We start from the raw sequence: 23,458 nt of genomic DNA on the forward strand, positions 1-23,458 counted from the left end.
GGTTTTGGTATCAGGGTGATGGTAGTCGTAGAATGAGTTTGGGAGTGTTCCTCCATCTGCTATATTTTGGAACAGTTTGAGAAGGATAGGTGTTAGCTCTTCTCTAAATGTTTGATAGAATTCACCTGTGAAGCCATCTGGTCCTGGCCTTTTGTTTGTTGGAAGATTTTTAATCACGGTTTCAATTTCAGTGCTTCTGATTGGTCTGTTCATATTTTCTATTTCTTCCTGGTTCAGTCTCCACAGGTTATGCATTTCTAAGAATTTGTCCATTTCTTCCAGGTTGTCCATTTTATTGGCATATAGTTGCTTGTAGTAATCTCTTGTGATCCTTTGTATTTCTGCAGTGTCAGTTGTTACTTCTCCTTTTTCATTTCTAAATCTATTGATTTGAGTCTTCTCCCTTTTTTTCTTGATGAGTCTGACTAATGGTTTATGAATTTTGTTTATCTTCTCAAAGAACCAGCTTTTAGTTTTATTGATCTTTGCTATTGTTTCCTTCATTTCTTTTTCATTTATTTCTGATCTGATCTTTATGATTTCTTTCCTTCTGCTAACTTTGGGGGTTTTTTGTTCTTCTTTTTCTAATTGCTTTCGGTGTAAGGTTAGGTTGTTTATTTAAGATGTTTCTTGTTTCTTAAGGTAGGATTGTATTGCTGTAAACTGCCCTCTTAGAACTGCTTTTGCTGCATCCCATAGGTTTTGGGTCATCGTGTTTTCATTGTCATTTTTTTCTAGGTATTTTTTGATTTCCTCTTTGATTTCTTCAGTGATCTCTTGGTTATTAAGTAGTGTATTGCTTAGCCTCCATGTGTTTGTATTTTTTACAGACTTTTTTCTCGTAATTGATATCTAGTCTCATAGCATTGTGGTTGGAAAAGATGCTTGATACGATTTCAATTTTCTTAAATTTACCAAGGCTTGATTTGTGAGCCAAGATATGATCTATCCTGGAGAATGTTCCATGAGCACTTGAGAAGAAAGAGTATTCTGTTGTTTTGGAATGGAATGTCCTATAAATATCAATTAAGTTCATCTTATTTAATATATCATTTGAAGCCTGTGTTTCCTTATTTATTTTCATTTTGGATGATCTGTTCATTGGTGAAAGTGGGGTGTTAAAATCCCTTACTATGATTGTGTTACTGTCGATTTCCCCTTTTATGGCTGTTAGTATTTGCCTTATGTATTGAGGTGCTCCTGTGTCAGATGCATAAATATTTACAATTATTATGTCTTCTTCTTGGATTGATCCCTTGATCATTATGTAGCGTCCTTCTGTGTCTCTGGTAATAGTCATTGTTTTAAAGTCTATTTTGTCTGATATGAGAATTGTTACTCCAGCTTTCTTTTGATTTCCATTTGCATGCAATATCTTTTTCCATCCCCTCACTTTCAGTCTGCATGTGTCTCTAGGTCTGAAGTGGGTCTGTTGTAGACAGCATATATATGGGTCTTGTTTTTGTATCCATTCAGCCAGTCTGTGTCTTTTCATTGGAGCATTTAATCCATTTACATTTAAGGTAATTATCGATATGTATGTTCCTATTACCATTTTCTTAATTGTTTTGGGTTTGTTACTGTAGGTCTTTTCCTTCTCTTGTGTTTCCTGCCTAGAGAAGTTCCTTTAGCATTTGTTATAAATTGCTGGTTTGGTGGTACTGAATTCTCTTAGCTTTTGCTTGTCTGTAGAGCTTTTAATTTCTCTGTCAAATCTGAATGAGATCCTTGCTGGGTAGAGTAATCTTGGTTGTAGGTTTTTCCCCTTCATCACTTTAAATATATCCTGCCATTCCCTTCTGGCTTGCAGAGTTTCTGCTGAAAAATCAGCTGTTAACCTTATGGGGATTCCGTTGTATGTTATTTGTTGTTTTTCCCTTGTTGCTTTTAATATGTTTTCTTTGTATTTAATTTTTGATTGTTTGATTAATATGTGTCTTTACATTTTTCTCCTTGAATTTATCCTGTATGGGACTCTCTGTGCTTCCTGGACTTGATTAACTATTTCCTTTCCCTTATTAGGGAAGTTTTCCACTATAATCTCTTCAAATATTTTCTCAGTCCCTTTCTTTTTCTCTTCTTCTCCTGGGACCCCTATAATTCGAATGTTGGTGTGTTTAATGTTGTCCCAGAGGACTCTGACACTGTTCTCAATTCTTTTCATTCTTTCTCTTTATTCTGCTCTGCAGTATTTATTTCCACTATTTTATCTTCCAGGTCACTTATCCGTTCTTCTGCCTCAGTTATTCTACTATTGATGCCTTCTAGAGAATTTTTAGTTTCATTTATTGTGTTGTTCATCACTGTTTGTTTGCTCTTTGTTTCTTCTAGGTCCTTGTTAAACGTTTCTTGTATTTTCTCCATTCTATTTCCAAGATTTTGGATCATCTTTTCTTTCATTATTCTGAATTCTCTTTCAGGTAGACTGCCTATTTCCTCTTCATTTGTTAGGTCTGGTGGGTTTTTACCTTGCTCCTTCATCTGCTGTGTGGTTCTCTGTTTTCTCATTTTGCTTAACTTACTGTGTTTGGGGTCTCCTTTTCACAGGCTGGAGGTTCGTAGTTTCCCTTGTTTTTGGTGTCTGTCCCCAGTGGCTAAGGTTGGTTCAGTGGGTAGTGTAGGCTTCCTGGTGCAGGGGAGTAGTGCCTGTGTTCTGGTGGATGAGGCTGGATCTTGTCTTTTTGGTGGGCCGGTCCACGTCTGGTGGTGTGTTTTGGGGTGTCTTGGCCTTATTATGGTTTTAGGCAACTTCTCTGCTAATGGATGGGGTTGTGTTCTTGTGTTGCTAGTTGTTTGGCTTAGGGTGTCCCGCGCTGTAGCTTGCTGATCATTGAGTGGAGCTGGGTCTTGGCATTGAGATGTAGGTCTCTGGGAGATTTTCGCCATTTGATATCATGTGGAGCTGGGAGGTCTCTTGTGGACCAATGTTGTGAACTTGGCTCTTCCACCTCAGAGGCACAGCCCTGACAGCTGGCTGGAGTACCAAGAGCCTGTCATCCACAAGGCTCAAGATAAAAGGGAGAAAATAAATAAAATAAAATAAAATAAAATAAAATAATTATTAAAATAAAAAAATAATCATTAAAAAAAAGCTTTTTTTAAGTAATAAAAAAAAAAAGAGTAGAGCAACCAAACCAAAAACACAAATCCACCAATGATAAGAAGTGCTAACAAAAAAAAAAACGGACAGACGGAACCCTAGGACAAATGGTAAAAGCAAAATTATACAGACAAAATCACACACAGAAGCATACACATACACACTCACAAAAAGAGAGAAAGGGAAAAAAATATATATATATCGTTGCTCCCAAAGTCCACCTCTTCAATTTGGGATGATTCGTTGTCTATTCAGGTATTCCACAGATGCAGGTACATCAAGTTGTTTGTGGAGATTTAATTCACTGCTCCTGAGGCTGCTGGGAAAAATTTCCCTTTCTCTTTGTTCGCACAGCTCCCAGGGTTCAGCTTTGGCATTGGCCCCGCCTCTGCGTGTAGGTCGCCTGAGGGCGTCTGTTCTTTGCTCAGACAGGACGGGGTTAAAGGAGCAGCTGATTCAGGGGCTCTGGCTCACCCCGGCCTGGGGGAAGGAGGGGTACAGAGTGTGGGGCAAGCCTGCTGTGGCAGAGGGCGGCGTGATGTTGCACCAGCCTGAGGCATGCCGTGCGTTCTCCCGGGGAAGTTGTCCCTGGATCTCAGGACCCTGGTAGTGGCGGGCTGCACAGGCTCCGGGAGGGGAGGTGTGGAGAGTGACCTGTGCTCGCACACAGGCTTCTTGGTGGCGGCAGCAGCTGCCTTAGCATCTCATGCCAGTCTCTGGGGTCCGCGCTGATAGCCACGGCTCACGCCCGTCTCTAGAACTCCTTTAAGCAGCGCTCTTAATCCCCTCTCCTCGCGCACCAGGAAACAAAGAGGCAAGAAAAAGTCTCTTGTCTCTTCGGCAGGTCCAGACTTTTTCCGGGACTCCCTCCCGGCGAGCTGTGGCGCACTAGCCCACTTCAGGCTGTGTTCACGCTGCCAACCCCAGTCCTCTCCTGGCGCTCCAACCGAAGCCCGAGCCTCAGCTCCCAGCCCCGCTCGCCCCGGCAGGTGAGCAGACAAGCCTCTCGGGCTGGTGCGTGCCGGTCGGCACCGATTCTCTCTGTGCGGGAGTCTCTCCGATTTGCCCTCCGCACCCCTGTTGCTGTGCTCTCCTCCGTGGCCCCGAAGCTCCCCACTCCGCCACCCGCAGTTCCCGCCCGTGAAGGGGCTCCTAGTGTGTGGAAACCTTTCCTCCTTCACAGCTCCCTCTCACTGGTGCAGGTCCCGTCCCTGTTCTTTTGTCTCTGTTTATTCTTTTTTCTTTTGCCCTACCCAGGTACGTGGGGAGTTTCTTGCCTTTTGGGAGGTCTGAGGTCTTCTGCCAGTGTTTAGTAGGTGTTCTGTAGGAGTTGTTCCACATGTAGATGTATTTCTGATGTATTTGTGGGGAGGAAGTTGATCGCCACGTCTTACTCTTCTGCCATCTTGAAGCTCCTCTCCTTATAGCATTTTAATCAATTAAGATTTATTGATTCATTTTATGTGCTTTGCACTTTGCTGAGTATTATTGATATTAATGTAAATAATTAGTGGCCCTCATAAAGGTTAAAATTTAATTGAAGAGAAATAAATTGATGATGAGACCACACTAAAGTGTTAATGGTGTGAGGTGAGATTTGGAGTAGACCATAAAGGATGATAAGATTTGATTTTGGAAAGCAGAGACTGGAGGATCTTTATGAACAATAACTCAGACGTGAAGGCAAGATAGGTGAAGAATGAAGAGCTTAACCATTTTATAACTGAGAGTATATATTTGGGATAATGGGAAATTAAGTAGAATAGAAGGAGATGGTCATCAGTAGTCCAGGACGTTTAGAATTGATGAAGTAGACAATAATATACCCATATCAATTTCAAGTATATCAGAAGATGTAATCAGTGTTTTAGGAAGTGGAGTGGATTAGAGCAAGGGGAAGGAAGATCAACTTAGAAGGGTTTTATAGAACTTCGGAAAATTTATCCTAGGTGTAGCCTTCAAAGAATTCCTGTGCCCTTTGGCCCAGTAATTCCATTTCTAAGACTTCTAGGAAGATATTCCAAAATGTGTGGTGTCTGAAGGACAGAGAACTGGATCATGGCAACAGTTTGAAGTAATTGGTTTTTCTTTCATGTATTCTTGCTTCCTGGTACCTTTTTCCTCCACATCCCATTGAGTCCAGGGGTGGGGGATTTTCCTACAATCTGACAAAGTGATTGGGTTCCCATGAGTTGCAAGATCTGGGATCCCTTGGTGTAGGCACATATTCTTAATCAAGCCTCTATAGAACTGTAGAGAGTTCATAGTTGAGTTCTGGGGTTCTTGAATTTTCTGAAATTATATGTAAGATTTTGGATTATTTATTTTTCTAGAGCAAGTTTCAGATTCTGAAAGATGTCTGTGACCCACCCAAACTAATAACATTGCTTAAAAGACGAACTTTCTGCAAAGTCTCCGTCTCATCTCTTTAGAAGCTGCTGAAACCAAGTAGAAAGAAGACAAGTGATTATTGAGCCATATGAACTTGTCAAAATTTAATTTAGTAGTTTTTGACATATAAAAACGTCAATTTCAAATGATCCAACCTAATATATCCTTAAATAACTTTTTTACACTTTTAAAATGTAAAGGTATTCACTTTAGGAATGTAGATGCTAGTTAAGCAGTATATATTCAATTTTGTGTTTAAATATACTTATTTAAAAATTACTTATGCAGTATTAGGAGTATTTCTCCTTTGTATTTAAGGTTTTTACTGTGGTAAAACAAGGACAGGGAAATGGTGGAAAGAGAAATGAAAGATAGGAAAACCAAAAAAGTATATGGTGTAATACAAAAATAGCAAATAGATTCAAATTATTCACTAACTTTAATTGTTGGTTAAGCTCTGCTCGGATCTCTTTGATAATGAAAATTGTCAGGCCCTGTCTGGCTCAAGGGTACAAAGCACCGTAGTGAATCTGCCCTGTCTGTTGTGTCTACCATGAGCATGAGAGAGCTGAGTGTTGTAACTCAGACCACTTGTTTGTTGTTCCATTAATTACATTGATTTAATCAGAATTTCTGTGTTAGCCAAAGCATTACATTTCTTCCAATGATGTATTGTATGACTGTCATAAGTGGAGTTTGGCAGTTGAAACTTTGAGTCAAGAAAACCAAATTTAATTTATAAGTTATTTCTTGGAAGAGTTCAGATAACCAGCAGTGATACAATTTGGCTCAGAGTTTGTTTGTTTGTTTCTTTCTGTCTTTACTCAATTTTCACCATCTTTTTATTTTCAGTTAAGCAAAGAACCAAGAAAAAATGTTATTAAAATGAAGAAACATTTTAAACCTAAAGCATTTTTTTTCTTTTGTAGCTCGCTTTCTGATTCTAAACAGATCAACATTTTAAGAAAAGCAAGATCTTATATAAAACAGAAAAAGTATGATGAAGCAGTAAGTATGCAGGCCTTGTATATATAAATAGCTGATCATTCAGGTATGGGGAGGGGCAAGTATGGTGACGGAGAGCAAAGTGGGCAGGCCAGGGAGCTTTCCTGAACCTTTAAGGAAGGGTTGAATTTCCTAAGTAGCTGCTTTAGCCACATGGACATACTTCTCTTATTTCAGGTAATGTTATAGGTAAATTTTTTTAGGTTAACATTGGAAATGAACAGTTGCTGTTCTCTATAATGAGAAAGTATATTCCAGGCTTCTGTCGTCCAACTTATTTATGCATAATATTTTAGAACATGACATATCTGTACATTTAGAATTAGCTTCACACTATTGGAAATCTAATGGTTCATACTGAAGCTCTGACTTTTCCCAACTCCTGCCCTACTATGTTTTTCATTAATTTTCTCTGTTTTAAATGGTCATATAATTTTAAAGTAAGAAAGAATTCTATTTTTGGTTTCTAACATTGCCTGAGTAGTATGATGGCATTTCTAATGCTTATTTTTGTTATAGTTTTACAGTGGCAAGCTATTCTTCTCCACTAAAATATTAAGCTATTTTAATAATGTTTTATAACTGATTTGGGTAATCTGATATGAGAAAGTCAAAACATGTAAATGTGGGCATCTCCTATCAGGGACCTATATTAGAGAACCATTTCTTTCATGTGTCATTTGAAGATAATTTCCACAAAATGAATCATTCAGAATCATTTAAAATCATTGTACATCTCATAGATAGTTTGCATTTTAAATGTCCTTTCTTATCAAGATTTAGAAATTTATTTTATTCAGGAATTTTTCTTATACTTTGCAAGAAGATCCTTGAACAATCAAAATCTGTTTTTGATCAATCATCTGCGGTTACTTTAATAATTTTTCTTCCTTTGAAACTTAGATTTTCTTTGTCTTTGCATGTGGCGAGTTATATTTTTCTTTCTCCATAGGTTTCCCTTTGCAAGGAGCTGATTAATCTTGCATTGAAAGGATTGTCCTATTATCACACTTATGACAGATTCTTTTTGGCTTTCAATGTCGTTCTTGGTTTTGTGGGATGGACATCTTATGCTTCTTTGCTGATCATCAAGTCTCACTGCAACCTTACCAGAGGTGTTAGTAAAGAAGTCAAGGTATGTTCAGAAAGTATAATGAAGATTCAGATGATGGTGTAAAATCATAAGACTAAGGAAAGAAATTATATCACATTAACTGCAGTGAGTTCATATAATGTACATGCTGTACTAAGCTAACTCATTTGCTTTTGTTGTACTGGGTCTTTTTTTCTCAGTAATCTCTGTTTCTTTAGTTGGGAAAAGGGTGTATCAGTAATAATGGTCCTGTAACTTAAGAGGCTATAAAGATAGCTGTGTAATTTACATTTGTCTATGGCATTGTGTTGTTTTTCTGTTTATTTTTATAATTATTTAGCATGTTATAAGTATTCTGTATCTTTCTACAGTACAGGTGATCAGAAAACAGTTTCAAAGCAATATATTTAACTTTATCTGATATTAAGTTTAGGAGCTGGAAAGAAATAAAATCACTTATTCAAAATGTTCCTTTTAAAAGGAACATATTCCTTTCTGGAATATACATTTTTCTTACCTTTTTCATCTTTCTAAAATTCTTAAATACAGATTTCCAGAACTTTCTATATATCCTCATTTTAAGAATTAGTCCCTAGTTTACTGTACTTTCAATGCCAAAAAAAAACCCGTACTTTCAATGCCAAAAAAACCCCGCTCTTTAATAATACTTTATACAACTGAGAAAATATAATAGTACATATATGGTTTAACTATATTAAAACACTTTACTCTTTTAAAATATATTACTGTCATTTACCAGGGATAATATGCCTCTTCCATCTCCTTTACTTCATTCTCTAATGATTATTACCATGTCCAAATCATCTAAAAAGTAATATACCTGAATGGTGTATTGTTAATAATAATAGTCTGCAGATATTTCCAGTGATAACTTTTTTCAATTTTATACTTTATTTTTCTGTAATGGAAGGAAGAGCAGTAGTATTTATTCCATTTTTGTATAATGCTGTAATGCATCTTAAATAATTTACCCCAACTAATTTTCATTATTTGAGTGTATGTGAAATTGGCTAGAGTAGAAATCATTTCTTACGTGGTAGGAAAAGAGACAAAAACAAACGTGTTTTAGTGGAGGATATAACTAGGCATTCAGCTGGGTATTTGAAATTTATTTTGCCACTTTAAACGTAACAGTGCTGGAAGTAGGCATTATAATTTTTCTGTATAAAACAGGAAACTGAAGCTATTTAAGTAATTTGCAAAAGGCCATTCAGCTAGGATGTGGAGGAACTGAGATTTGAGTCCAGAGTAGTCTAATGCCAAACGCTGCCTTTTGGTATTTGTCTTGACGTTTTGGGTTATTGAGAAGGGATATGATATCTTTAGATTGTTGTGTCAGCAGATTTCACAGCTGATAGTTCTTTATTCGTTAATCTGATAATGCAGAGAATATTTGCGTATACAGCACAATGCGAGATGCTTCATAGGATACACCAAGAAATACAAAATTCAGATACAAAATTACAAGCTTCTCAAGGAGCTTGTAATTAAATAAAGTAGGTAAAAGATGTATACACATAGCCACCTTATCAGGTATAGGTCATATACTATGCTATATTACATAAGACAACAAATGTTTGACAACTTTAATATAAAATGTTAAGTGAACGTGATACAATGACTATCATATCTTAAATAAAGAAAATCTCACTTTAGCTAGGGTGATGATAACAGGAAAAAATAAGTCTTGGTGGAAATTTAACAGTCAGAATATAGGGAGAGGATAAGAATTAAAGCAAATTGAATAATATAAATAGAGGCAGAGTTGGGAAGATGTATTTTTATTCTGGGATAATAAGTAATATTTATTAAACTGCACTATTCCAGGACTGTCCTGGGTGTTGTACATGTGTTATTCAGTTAAGCTTAATACTACCCTAAATTTAATGGTATGATTCTCATAATATGGATGGGGGAATTTAGGCTCAGAGAAATAAATGTTTTCCTCCAGGACACACTGGTGTCCTTGAACTCTAATACTTAAATTCATGCTCTTTCTATACCATGCTGCCTTCAAAATAAATAGTTCAGTTTGGGGGGAATTTGGGAGGTTTGTTCAAGGGCCTAATAAGAGATAATACTGATAATATAGATTAGGTGGAAGTAATCAAAGGCCTCAAATGCTAGACTATAGCGTTTAGACTTTATTTAGTGAAGAGCTGGTCTATCACTTAGAGTTAAACCAGAGAAATAGACCAGTAAGATCTCTGTATTAAGAAATTTAGTGTAAGAAATTGACTCATGTGACTGTGGGGCTAGTTAGGCAGGTCCTAAGTTCAGGCCATCAGGAAGGGCAGACTGGAAGTTGCAGGCAGGAGCGGAAGCTTCACTCCACAGGTACAGTTTCTTCTTCGGGGAACCCTCTGTTCTGCTCTTAGAGCCTTTTGTGAATCAGGCTCACCGTGATTGTTCAGGATAATCTCCCTTAAAGTCAACTGATTATGGACTTTAATCACATCTACAAGATATTTGCACAGCCAACACCTAGATTAATGTGTGATTGAATAACTAACTAGGATCTGTAGCCTAGCCAAGTTGACACATAAAACTGACCTTTACAGTTGAGGTTATTAAAAGTATTTTGAACCCTTTAGTTCTGTTTTCAAAAACATTCTGATTCTTCTTCAGTGAGAGTTTATAATCTAGTGAAGTGACAGCATCTGGAGGAAGAATAAGTTGCCAGAAGTCTACAGCATTAACCAAAGGGAGGCTTGGAGAGCAATTGGGGGTGAGATAATTGCAGCTCTGCACTCATTAGAACATGATGCTTGCAGTTGGGGTGTAGGGAGCCTTCACTGAGGTAGTTGTTGCCAAAGTCAAATCTTAAACAGTGAGTCGGATAGCACAATAGAAAAAAGGAAAAAGGTGCAGGGAGAGCAGCATGTGCCAGATGAGGAGTGAGGTAGCATGGCTTCTTGGAAGGGCTGCAAGTCACTGATACGGCTAGACTATAGAGGGCCCAGGGGGAGTGAGAGGTGAGCTCGCAGCAAATTCTACCCTCCACGGCCAGATGAGGAAACAGAGCTTGAGACAAGCTAAATGGTTTAGTCAAATTGACAGCAAATAGAACAGCAGTGCTGGAATTAAATTTAGGTCTGACTCCAAAGTTTCTGTCACTTCTCCATGATAGTGTCCCCCAGATTTTACAGGTTTATCACTCTTACAGACAACTCTGCAGTGAACGTTCTCTTTAAAGGTAATTTGCCATAGCTCCTCCTAATTGAACTCTGCATTTAACTTCTATCTACTCTTCTCCTTTGCTTTTGCTAGTTCTGATGTCTTTTGCTTTAGAACTGAATATCCTTATTTTGCCACATGCTTCCCTTATTCTCTCACTACTTAGGGAAATCACAAAATGTTAACCCCTTAAACCAAGTCCCAGGATTCAGTCTCCACCTGTATGGTTTAAACCCCTCATAGGCCAGCACCTAGTACAGAGCATGGTGTAGACTGTGCGACTTGATCATTGTTAGTTGGATGGAGGAGTCATGACGGTGCACACAGCATGGTTCATTATCATCAGGTATTTTTTGGAGGGTCTGGGGAGGCAGGGAGTTAATGATGATGAGGTGGAAAATGTTCCCCATTCCTGTTATTTAAAATCCTTTCAATTTTTACTTTAGCTGAACTGAATTCTTTTTGATTTGGTTTCCTACAAGTAGATGTTTATTTGTAATGTCGATTACTTTATGTGTCAAAGGATTGGATAATTATATGATATTGTACTGACTCTAGAAAATCCCTCGAGTATCTTTTTTAGGTACTCTTTAAACTTATTTTCTTATTATTTTACTATCCTCAGAGTGATGTGAAACCAGTCCCAATTCCTAAAGTGAATACCTGCCTCAGGCACCTTGAGCTTTAGAGACTCTACCTGTCCATATCTGGTTGAGACTTGCTCCTTCTTCTTCCACCCCCTTGCTATGGGACCTCCATTTCCAGTGCTAGTCACTGAGAGGTTTCTGTAGTGACTTTTGGGACTAATGCAGAGAGGTAGAGGAGGAGCGAAGAAAAATAAAGGTGATAATGGTAGCCATTATTTATTAAGCAGTAGTAATATTCTGGGCATTTTGTTAAGCTCTTTTCATAATCTCATTTAAGCATTACTAGCCTTGATAAATAGGTATGGAATTATTCTTTGCATTTTATAGATGGGGTAAAATTAAGTCTCAGAATCTGTTTTGTACTTTGCTCATGGTCATACAGTGAGCAAGTGACAGAGCCAGGATTTGAATTCTGATCTGTGCAGCGCCAAACTCTTAATCACAATGCTGTGTCTCACCTTCCTTTTTACAACTCTGCCCTAGTTTATTCTTGCTTCTTTACTTCCTTTCTGGTGACATTTTAGGCCAGAGGGAGGAATTATAAGGGGGAAAAAACCTCTTGCTTTTCCTCCCTAACCTCCCCTACTCCAGAAGGTAATTCTTAATTCTCACCTTATTTAGTTTGGGTAGCAAAACAAGGGGGAAACAGAGAGAGAGAAAACAAGGCACGCAGGCAAGAGAGTACCATGTGACCCCCTCCAGTCCTTTTTTTTTCTCCAGTGTGCTCTTAGCATCACAGCTTTCCATAAGTGTGTTCTTGTTCCAATCATTGGCACTTCTGTCCCTGACCCTCACATCATTACTCCTGGCCCAGAGCACCCACGGCCTGTGGAGGCCGTCACTGGTGATTTACATGGAGGAGCTCCTTTCTTGTTCGGCAGGTGTTTGGGAGAGAAGATATGACTGAATGAACCTACTGTGGTTGGGTGATGGAGAGAGAAGCGTGGGCAGCATGTCAATTTGAAGTTTGAATAGATAGAATCATTGTTCCAAATGAAGATTAGGTCCCACAGTTTATTGTAGATTAAATGGGCTTTTGTGGGCTTGTCAGTGAACTTAATCAACATTTATAAAATTGTTACTAAGGAGAAATATGTTCAGAGTTCTGAAGAAGTTACTTGCAAACAAACTTTAGGAGCATAGTCATTTTAAATTGAGAATTACCTAATTGCAACAATTCCAGGCTATCCAGCTTTTTCTTCTATAATGTGCTTCTCCAATGACAGATTTTTTTTAATGCAGCTCTTAGATTAATCATCTAGTAGTAGAATCACTGAAAGAAAGTAATGTATTTTCTTCACTTTATAAAATCTCTTTTAAAAACCTATCAAGTAGCATGGATTTGGAGTGTTTTCAATGTTTTGTTTAACTTTCAGAAACCAAGCCATCTCCTGTCATGCAGTTTTATAGCTGTTGGCGTTTTACTAGCACTTTTCCTGCTGATTCAAGCCTGTCCCTGGACTTACTACATATATTGCTTGTTGCCACTGCCAGTATGGTATGCGGTTCTGAGAGAGTAAGTAACACATCTTGTGGTCTTGTTTTTCACTTCACTGACAGTTAAATCTGTATTTAAATGCATTAGATTTCTGTAGCATAAGTCATGAAAGATAATTATAATACCCTCAAATCTCCAAGCCCTTTCATTTCATTCATAACAGCATAAACGTTGCATATAAACAGGCTTTTTTTTTTTCTTAGCCGCACCTTGAGGCCTGCAGAATCTTAGTTCTCCAACCCAGGATTGAACCCGGGCCCTCGGCAGTGAAAGTGCAGAGTCCTAACCACTGTACCTCCAGGGAATTCCCTAAACATCCTTTTTACTTTTCCCTTTTGACTTCATCTTGATTGCCCTGAGGTAGCACTGGCCTCATTCCCTTCTTTGTGTTATCTTTTATAAGAAAAATCTGGAGTAAAAATTAAGTAATTAATATGGATTGTACTATGTCAGGAGTGACTTACGTTTTGAATTTGTCTCATCATCCCAGTTTCCAGTGTATCTTCATGTTTCACAAAGCAATTTGCATGCTTTTGTTCCATACATTTTTGCCCCTCCTTTCCCAGCTATCATGTAAACCTAGATGAATGAAAGTTTGCAATTAAATCCAATCTAGTAATGTATACCTACAGGGGTTAGGGGAGATTATTCTTGTATGCTGTGGTTCTACCTTTAAGTGCTTGCTCACAAGGTGGACTTGAAATGGATTCTTATCATTGTAGGAAACATCAGAGGTAGAGCTCTCATGGAAGTTATAAACACTTTAAAAGAAAATCACTAAAATGTTGGGCTGGTTCATGTTCACAGGCAGCGAGGGTCATTTTACAGATCGTGTTGATTTCTATATTTGCACCAGTAATCTAAATTTAAACTTAGTCTTGGGCATCCTTTGAGCAAACCAGATGCCGAAAGCAGACCAGGGAATGACAGCCCAGAATAAGGGTGTTGTCAGGGCTGGCGAGCATGTTGCAATGACACAATGTGTTTTCTTTTCTAATTTTTGTTACCTCCAGCTTTGACTACCTCTTCTTAATATGAAAAATAAAAATTAATATTAAAATATTTTAAATGTTAACATTTTTAAAAACAAGGCAAAAAGACACTGACAAAAGAACAGACTGTTACTTCTCCATTTGAAAGGAATAGGGTTGCTGGATGTACATATTTAAATTGGATTTATTCCTAATGTCATTTGCTCTGGCTTAAAAATTTTTAGAATGAAAGGTGTTATCCAAAATTCCCTCCTGAATTATTAAATTTTCTATTTATGAAGAACACATATACATTAAAATTTTAAGGACAGAGTGATTTTGAAAATATGTTGTGTTCTATCTTTATCTTTTTGATAGATTATAAAGAAAATAAAACATAAAAATTCACTTTTCTTCTAGAAATAATCTAAATGATTTTACAAAATCATCACTGTTGGGAACAAAAGAAACATTCTCCTTTAGATTGGTGTTAGCTTTTCTTTCCTAACATGGCACCTTAATCGTTTTGATGACATTATGTAACCATTGTTTTCAATCAGAAAAAGGTTATAAACCAAGTGATACTGACTTTTTATAATTGCCTACTTAATAATGCACTACCAATGCTAAAAAAATTTTTCCAGTGATGAAATGTAAAAAGGACTCAAGTATGTAATACATTTTTAATGGTTATGAATTCACATTTAATTACAATTAGTGTACAATTAGTGACATCTTAAATTGAGTTTGTATTTCACCCAGTGAAAAAGTGCAATTAAGATTTTCTCTACCTAGACTAGGAAAACGACCTTTATTTTATTAAGACAGTTGAGATTTCAATATAAAATTAACTTCAGTGAATTTTAAAAATGTTCTTTATGTTTATTCATTTGGGTTTATTGTATTTTATTTCTGATGTTGTATCTGTAATTGTATGTGCCCATGTTTAAACATCCAATAAGACTCATTTATTGTCATTAATGTTTATAAAAAAGCCAAGCAAATTAATGTGATCATTATCAACTTAATTCAGAAGTTACATTTTTCCTAGAATACTAGATATCAAAAAAAGATTTAGGTAAGTAAAGCCATTGAAACAAATGTTGGAGGTTATCTTAGTTTTTGAAAAATCTGTGAATTGAAAATTCCCTGATTTCTATGCACAAAATTTTTATTTTTAACTATATGAGAACTAATTTTTTATATTCAATATAGGTTATAAATAATCTTTTTATAAATAATCTTGTTAAACAGATTTCCAGTTATTCAAGGCTTGGTCACATTACTGTTGACCTTCCCTCCAAGTCATTTTGTTGGATACCTGTTACTCTTTATCCTGGGAGTTGAAGTATTAGTAAGTAATTTACCATGTTACCACATTTTCAGGTCTCTTTCATGCACATGTAACTCCTTTGAAATGACCTCATTTTCCCTTTCTTCTTTGGATTGCATTACTAGGTTCTCAGTTTTTTCTACCGCTATATGCTTACAGCTGGACTCATTGCATTTGCAGGTTGGCCATTTATCACTCCACTGTGGACTCGAGCAAAGGTATAAGTACTCACTTTGAAATTAGGCAGATTCATAGCGGCTTTGTTTTGATATGCATTTAACTCAGGGAATTATTCATTTTTTTAAGAACAGGGTAGAATGTGACCTTACATAAAGATCCTGACCCTTTTGACAGGAGGACTGAAGTTGACTTTAAGGTTTCAGTGATTCATGCAGACTTTCATATCAAAGTGAACTGGTCTTGTGGTGATTGAAATACTCAAGAAGCAGAGCTGATTTGTCCTTCTCTGAAGCACTTCCTAGATTCCTTTAGGCTCAAATATCTAAATGCCACAGAGGAACTGCCCAGAGCAGTGCAGTGGCATGAGAGGCCACACTCTGGACTCAAGTCAGAGGAGTCACCTCCCTCCTGGTCTGGAGCCACCTCAGTTTTTCTCTGGAGAAGTATTTATTCATGATAGATTATTTTAAAGTATAATTACTCCTGATTTTCTGCCTTTAACTAGGTAGGTAAGTACAGTGTGCTTCTACAAAGAATACTCTCATGTTTTCATTTTGATACTTTTTGGTGGAGGTAGCAGGAAGATAGAAATATCTTCTTTCTACTCTATGAGAACCTACAAAATTTTCCAGTTAATGGGACTATTGACAATTTTTTGTCTTAATCTAATTACAGAAGTATTTTTACTTATTTCCCTCCTGGGCACAATCATTTGATTATGATTGCAGGCCAGCTTTCTTAAAGATGTCATCAATATATGGTAGAACATAAATTGAATGAAGTGCTTGCTTTGAAACAGCAGACCTGAGTCTAAATCCTGGCTGCTTCATTTACTAGTAATAGATCTGGTGCTACTTACACTTTGACATCTCTGAGCTCAGTTTCCTCATCTGAAATACTGTGAATAATACAGCCTACCTATTGAGGTTATTGTGAGAATTAAATGAGATAATGCCTATATCATACCTAATATAGTGCCTACTGTATAACAGATCCTTCACAAATAGTAACTATATTACTTTTTAAAGTAAACAGATGTAAAGCTTTGAATTTTCCTTTTAGTTTCACAGCCATGTAGTCTGTGAAACACTGAAGACAGTTTTTGTACCATAATGTCTAAAGATAACTTTTTTCTTTATTTTAGAGCACCTCGCTGAGTTGGATTTTCTTCTGTTTGCTCCTGGCAGTGTTCCCACTTATGCCTGTTGTAGGACGAAAGCCAAATATCTTTCTAGTGTATGCACCATATTTTAACTTATTTTCTTTTTAATGCAATTGTTTTTCTCAATCAACACTATGAAATATGAACCAAGTCTTGGCCATGAGTTTAAAATCATGTGAACAAACTAGAAGTTAAAATACTAAATACTATCAAACCATTAGTCATAATTTTGGCTCAGGCTCTGAGAGGCATTAAAACTCCCTGAAGATGCTTCTGGACCTTTGTAAAAAATGAAATTGTGCCAGTGATAACTTAAAATGCCAAGAATTTTTTAAAGGTCTAGAAGCCTTTGTATGTTTTATATATTGGGAGATCAGTAAACGGTTTCACATGAAAAAATGTTCTGTTGCCAAAATTAAAAGGTCTAAAAGCCACTGATGATTGATGCAATCTCTCTTTTCCTTTGATCATGTCCACATTTTAAATGTCTGAGAAAAATGAAATTCTCTTCTATTCTGAATGTAAAGATCTCCATGGGAGGAAACTCTCTGTACCTTGACAGCTTTCTCATGTTTAATCACTTAAGCTGTTAGAAAATTCTATATACCTTACCTGAATTCTCCATGCTGCTGTTATATTTATTTCTCCTCAGTATATCCCAAGCAAATCTTTAAAATAATTGGTTACATTTGTTTTTAACTTTAAAGTTATTATCATGTAATCTGATGGCTGTGTGTGTGTGTGTGTGTGTGTGTGTGTGTGTGTGTGCAGGCGCTTGGCAAATTAAATGATCACTATTTCATTTAACATTTCCTTTCTTATTTTCTAATCATGTAATCATCTTTGTTACTTTCTTTTGAACTTTGTGTAACCAACTTTTTAGCGTTCTAACCCCATCTTTAATAGATGAGGGTATATCTTTTGAAGGAAAATTAACTCAATATTTTTTTAAAGTATGTGTTCATTTTAAAGTACCTATAAATTATATACATTTTATCTCATTTCTGTGAGAATAACAATATGGACTAGATCAGAAATTATTCCAGGAAGTCAATTTATTAGCAGAGCTCAAAAAATTGTATTGAATTCTAAGACTGTTTTATCTAAGCCATACTTTATTAGTTCTAAGTGAAAACATTTTGCAGCTGTCATAAACTGTAAACAGCATGTGCAAAGATGAAGTCAAACATTTTATTTTTTGCTTCCCACTACTCTGTGAGCTCTTCTCTTGTCTCTATAAAGCCGCTTTCCCTCCTTTCATTGGCCTCTACCCATCTGTCCTGCTCAAGCACTATTGACATATTTGAACAGGACTTATGCTAAAAGGAAAAGAAATTATATAAATGGTCTTCATAGAAAATTTTCACTTTACCTATTCCAGTAAAGATTAATTCAGGAAGTAAACTTGTTAAACCATGAGAAATCTAATTTGTATTTTTAAAAATTATGTTGTTTCCCCTCTTAATTTAAATTCCTCAGTGCTTCAAGTTTCCCAGTAGCTATATTTGCAACTTCTTCATTTTGCCTCCTGGTTTATGGAGAAATTGCTACTCTCCATTTGATCTCTCACCTCATCTCTCTTCTTTAGAAAATTACAAAGATAGATATGTGAAATATTTAAGGATAAATTAAAAGAAAGAGCAAAAATTTATATAACATAGCTATAATATTCTGAGGTAAAAACATATTTGCCAATTAATTGAAATATCAAATTATTTTTTTAAGAGGGTATGGGGGAGAAAAACAAAGAATCTTAATCATACACGGTTGTTTTTCATAAGATTTAATTAACTTTTCCCTCATGATTCTTAAAGAGAATATTAGAAGAATCAAAACAAAAGCAAAAACAAGCATTTTCCTGGGAGTTCCTGCTTCACGTTCTCTATAACCCTGCCTTTTGCTCCTTCTTATTTCTCTTAAACCAACTCCTTTTCACATAGTTCTATTATATTACTGAGTTCCAGATTCTATCCTCAATATAATTTCAGTCGTCCTGTGTTACTTGGATTTTTAGGAGGTGAGAAATAGAACTCAATAGTAATAGTACAGTATTTCCTTGACGTTAGTCTCCTTCGATTTCAGGAGCCATACTGTATCTGGTGTTCTTGAAAAAGTGTAATTTGTTGTTTCGTTACTGTACCAATGCCTCACCCACATGCTACTTTTGTGGCCCCTCTTCCATCCTTCCCTTAGCCAGAAACAGCTGTGAAAAGCACCAACGTCAGTGATAGAGAGGAACAATTTGTGGATTATAAATGTAGATTTTCCTTTGTGTATGAGTAGGTGCTCATAGTCAGAAAATGTGTGGTGTAGATACTGATATATTTGTATAGCTATCTTTTATATTGTTTTCTGTAAATTTGTCCAAGTCAAGCTGAGAATTATGGTATGCGTAAATGTTAAAAAAATCAAATTATGGAAATAAGATGAAGATACTTAAAAAATTGTGTGAAAAGTTACAAATAACACCATCCCCACAGGATCTTTATTCTAAGATTTTTATTCTTCTTACACCTGTGTATTCATTTTGTTACTTCATCTTGATTAAGCAAATGATTGAGAGGTTCTATATTAGAGTAAAATATCTAATATTTTCATGTGATATATATTCTATAAATGTCTTAAGAAAATTTGAAATTGTGAATTGTGTTTTAAAACAGAGTGGGTGCAGGCTTGCTGGTTCTTCTGCTATCCCTGTTTGTTGTAACATCTGTCTTAAAAAGAAAAGATAGTCTTGTAAGTGAAGAGCTGGTGTTACATCTATTACAGGTCAGTTACAGATTTTCAACACTATGTTATACAAATGATACACTAAAATGTATCTTACAGTTGTATTTAATTATATTGTTCTTAGGATGCCATCCTGGTTTTTTTAACCTCAATACCAGCTGAGAAGAGTTTTCTGTTTAAGATATTATATGGAAATATGTTCTCTAAAAGGTATGAAATAGCAAAAAGGTCAACAGAGGCCCCCCCACCCCCAAAACGCCTAGATAGCAGAGATTAAGGAGATATAAGAAGTATTGTCCAAAGAGTTGAACTGAAAAAGACTTCCTCTGGTCTGAGATTCTGTGGTGTCCTAGTTTGGGTCAGGAAAAAAGTAAGCTCTTTGAAGTGAAAGCAGCCGCTTAGTATGTTTACAAGAAAATTAGTCAGTTTAAGACTTCAGATGACATACTAGGAGAAAATAAACATCACCTTGGTTGGTGGTTTTGGAGTGGTGAAAAGAACTTTGAACTTGACATTTCAAAATTGAGTCAATTCCCAGTTATGCTTTGTACTAGATGTGTGATTTTCAGTAATAGAACTTGTCTGTTTGTTTTTAATCTGTAAAGATAATATCCAGTAGGATTGTAAGAGATTATATGATGTCATATTCTGTAAAATGATAGCTTTTTTGTAGATAAGAGTGGAAACCACTTTTTTTTTCCTTTTCAACAATAAACAATAAACCACATCTAGAACACTGAGAAAAAATCTTATTTAAGTCTCCTCAAAAAATTTACTCAGAACAAAGCTGGGATAATAGTATTTCCAAGAACACTCAAAAATTAAAATATACAACACTTAAAAGATGTTAACTCGTTCTCGGAGAACAACAGAGAACATATAAAAAGAGAAGTATTTTTGTCAAAGATCCTATCAAGCTATTGAAGAGCATCTTTTTTTTTTTTTTTTTTTTTTTTTTTTTTTTGCGGTACGCGGGCCTCTCACTGTTGTGGCCTCTCCCGTTGCGGAGCACAGGCTCCGGAAGCGCAGGCTCAGCGGCCATGGCTCACGGGCCTAGCCACTCCGCAGCATGTGGGATCTTCCCGGACCAGGGCACAAACCCGTGTCCCTTGCATCGGCAGGTGGACTCTCAACCACTGCGCCACCAGGGAAGCCCTACTGAAGTGTATCTTTTCATTTTAAATGGTATACCGACTGATTTTACACTAAACCATAGTAGCTTTGAAAAAATTCACCTGTAATACTGAATACTTTGACGAAGTGAGTGTTTCTGAACCTTACTCTGTAGGAGCAAAGAATACCATGTTAAAATTCTTATGGACTTTGTGAGAAATACCCCTAAGTATAAAGTAATTCCTTCTTACCTTAACCTATTAATTTGCATTCATTACTCTATTGTGTACCATATATATATTTTTATGATTCTAAGATTTGTCTTCTCACATTTTAATGTATCTAAAATGAGAATGTGTCTTACATTTGAAAGGATCCTAGAATTGTGTCATAGATTTATTGACAGCAATTCTTCCTTCTTCATTCACTGAAAATATGAGTAAATTAAATGTATCTCTAGGATTTGGTGATCAGGTTGCTAATCTGATCTTTAAGAGAGTTTACTTTGTTCATAGCCATAATTTAGTTCATTTCTTAAACTGGCTATTAATCCGCTAATTCAGGGGTCAGCAAACATTTTTCTGACATGCTAGATTGTACATATTTTAGGCTTGTGGGGCATATGGAGTCTGTTGTCACTTTTCAGCTTACCATTGTAGGGCAAAGAGAGCTGTAGACAACATGTGAGTGAATGAGAGTGACCACGTTCCAATAAAATAATATTTCTAAAAGCAATAGTTTACCAACTCTACACTAGTTTGTCTATATTCCCTAAAGAATATTGTACTCCTTGTATTCCCAGTACCAGTGAAAACTCAGGCCACAGATATGTATTGAATGAATAAATAGATATGACTGTTAGTGAGGGCCAGAGGTGGAAGACACTCAGCCATATATGCCAAGCTATATACATTTCACTCTCTGCACTTCCAGGATTTAAGAAAACTTCAAGATTAATAACAAATATTTCTAAGTAAAAACAGTGTGATAATGTATGCCAAAATACTCCTGAAAGTGTAAAACACCTCATTCATGCTTGTGAAGGAGGGCTTTTGCTTAGTACAAGAATTCTGACTGTTGGTCTTAGCCACAAGAAGGTGAGCTGGTCCAATTTCAATAACATTTTGGCCAGATTCCAGTTGTTCAAGCACTTTTCTAAGTATTCTTTCTAATATATAAATTAGTCACTCACCACCTTCTCTTTTATTTACGTCTTCTGTGTTTGTTGTTTTCAGATGCTAAGCACGGTGCTTTCCATTTGTGTTGTGTATGGCACTCATAATAGTCTACTCAAGAAACAAGGACTGCCTCTTATTAATCAGGTTGTTAGCTGGATAATATTAGGTAAGAGGTCAATCAAATCAAATGAGATAACTTTCCATCAAGTTACATCTTAAAATTATCCACTTACATCTGTATCATTGCTGTTGAAACAAATAATTTTGTTATGGGAAAATAATAATAACAAGCTATTATTTCTGTCTCTTGTTGGAAGTTGACAAAGAAAATTAGAACTTTTGTGAGCATTCATGTGTTATTAAGAATTACTTGATAGAATATTTATGACTTGATAATGAAGCTGTATATTTATTCGCACCTGATAGAAAGTGCTTCCAGAAGAGAAGAGGGTTTTGTGAAGAGATTCCTTTGCTGAAATTTCATGTCAATTCATAAATTCTCAGTTCTTACACAGGCACTAGGAAGCAGTTCAATTTTATCTGTATTTCCCTTGCTGAAAATAACATTGATTAGTCACCTCCCAACACATTACACATTTTATAAAGCTGATTATACATTTTTTTTTTTTTTTTTTTTGTATGCGGGCCTCTCTCTCACTGTTGTGGCCTCTCCCGTTGCGGAGCACAGGCTCCGGACGCACAGTCTCAGCGGCCATGGCTCACAGGCCCAGCCGCTCCACAGCATGTGGGATCTTCCCGGACCGGGGCACGAACCCGCGTCCCCTGAATCGGCAGGCGGACTCTCAACCACTGCGCCACCAGGGAAGCCCCTGATTATACATTTTAAAACGTATTCCTCTATAGTTCTTTTAAGAATGTGCGTGTGGAGCAAACATGTCATTTAAGGACTTAGGCTTTTCCTTCCAACTGGAAAACAGGAGCAAACTTTAAGTCCATGTTTTTCATTAAAAAAAGGAAAAAGTGGGCTTCCCTGGTGGCGCAGTGGTTGAGAATCTGCCTGCCAATGCAGGGGACACGGGTTCGAGCCCTGGTCTGGGAAGATCCCACATGCCACGGAGCAACTAGGCCTGTGAGCCACAACTACTGAGCCTGTGCGTCTGGAGCTTGTGCTCCACAACAAGAGAGGCCACGACAGTGAGAGGCCCGCGCACTACGATGAAGAGTGGCCGCCGCTTGCCACAACTAGAGAAAGCCCTTGCACAGAAACGAAGACCCAACACAGCCAAAATTAAATAGATTAATTAATTAATTAATTAATTTAAAAGAAAAAAGAAGTAAAGCGAACCAAGTAAAATTCACTTAAAAAAAGTTTGTAATGCCTATGAATGATATGATGTGCAATTTAACATTTATTTATTTATAAATGATTTTTGTTCATTATTAAAAAAAGATCTTTGGATGGAACTTTATCTTAAAAAGACGATTAAGGGATAGGAGTATTTGTCCTTGGATTGCTCTTAAAATCCAAGCAGAGGCTTAAAACTACAGCAGGAAACAGACATGCATCTCCTAAAGTTTTGATTTGCTCATTTTCTAAACACCTTGGTCATTGTATAAGTGGAAGTTACTCTTGGACAATAACTGTTCTTGTATATATAACTTTATTTTCACTGTGTAAACTTCATTTCATTATGGGCATTATGTAGGCCTTCCCTTTTAAATTATCTTGATTACTAAAGTTACTATTTACATTCATTCTGCATGACAATAGCAGCGACTGCTCTTTCATTTAAAAAATAAATGTGTTTAGTTTGTACTATGTTCTGGCACTATTCTGTTCTCTGAGAATAATAAATATGGAACAAGTCCCTGCCCTCCTGGAGCTTATATTCTGCAGG

The 23,458-nt window shown here is 36.4% G+C and overlaps 1 protein-coding gene across 3 annotated transcripts in view; it reads left to right on the plus strand.

The window, feature by feature from the left end:
- PIGN (phosphatidylinositol glycan anchor biosynthesis class N) overlaps window positions 1-23,458 on the plus strand; it is a 110,817-nt gene that overhangs the window by 41,180 nt on the left and 46,179 nt on the right. For all 3 annotated transcript variants that reach the window (XM_079943244.1, XM_079943246.1, XM_079943245.1), the window contains 8 exons: window positions 6,421-6,499; window positions 7,449-7,631; window positions 12,811-12,950; window positions 15,158-15,257; window positions 15,362-15,454; window positions 16,561-16,652; window positions 19,239-19,347; window positions 21,657-21,765. In XM_079943244.1, the coding sequence (XP_079799370.1) occupies window positions 6,421-6,499; window positions 7,449-7,631; window positions 12,811-12,950; window positions 15,158-15,257; window positions 15,362-15,454; window positions 16,561-16,652; window positions 19,239-19,347; window positions 21,657-21,765 (905 nt within the window). The remainder of the gene's footprint in view (window positions 1-6,420; window positions 6,500-7,448; window positions 7,632-12,810; window positions 12,951-15,157; window positions 15,258-15,361; window positions 15,455-16,560; window positions 16,653-19,238; window positions 19,348-21,656; window positions 21,766-23,458) is intronic.

This window comes from Stenella coeruleoalba (assembly GCF_951394435.1).
Source record: "Stenella coeruleoalba genome assembly, chromosome: 14".
Classification (NCBI taxonomy): domain Eukaryota; kingdom Metazoa; phylum Chordata; class Mammalia; order Artiodactyla; family Delphinidae; genus Stenella; species Stenella coeruleoalba.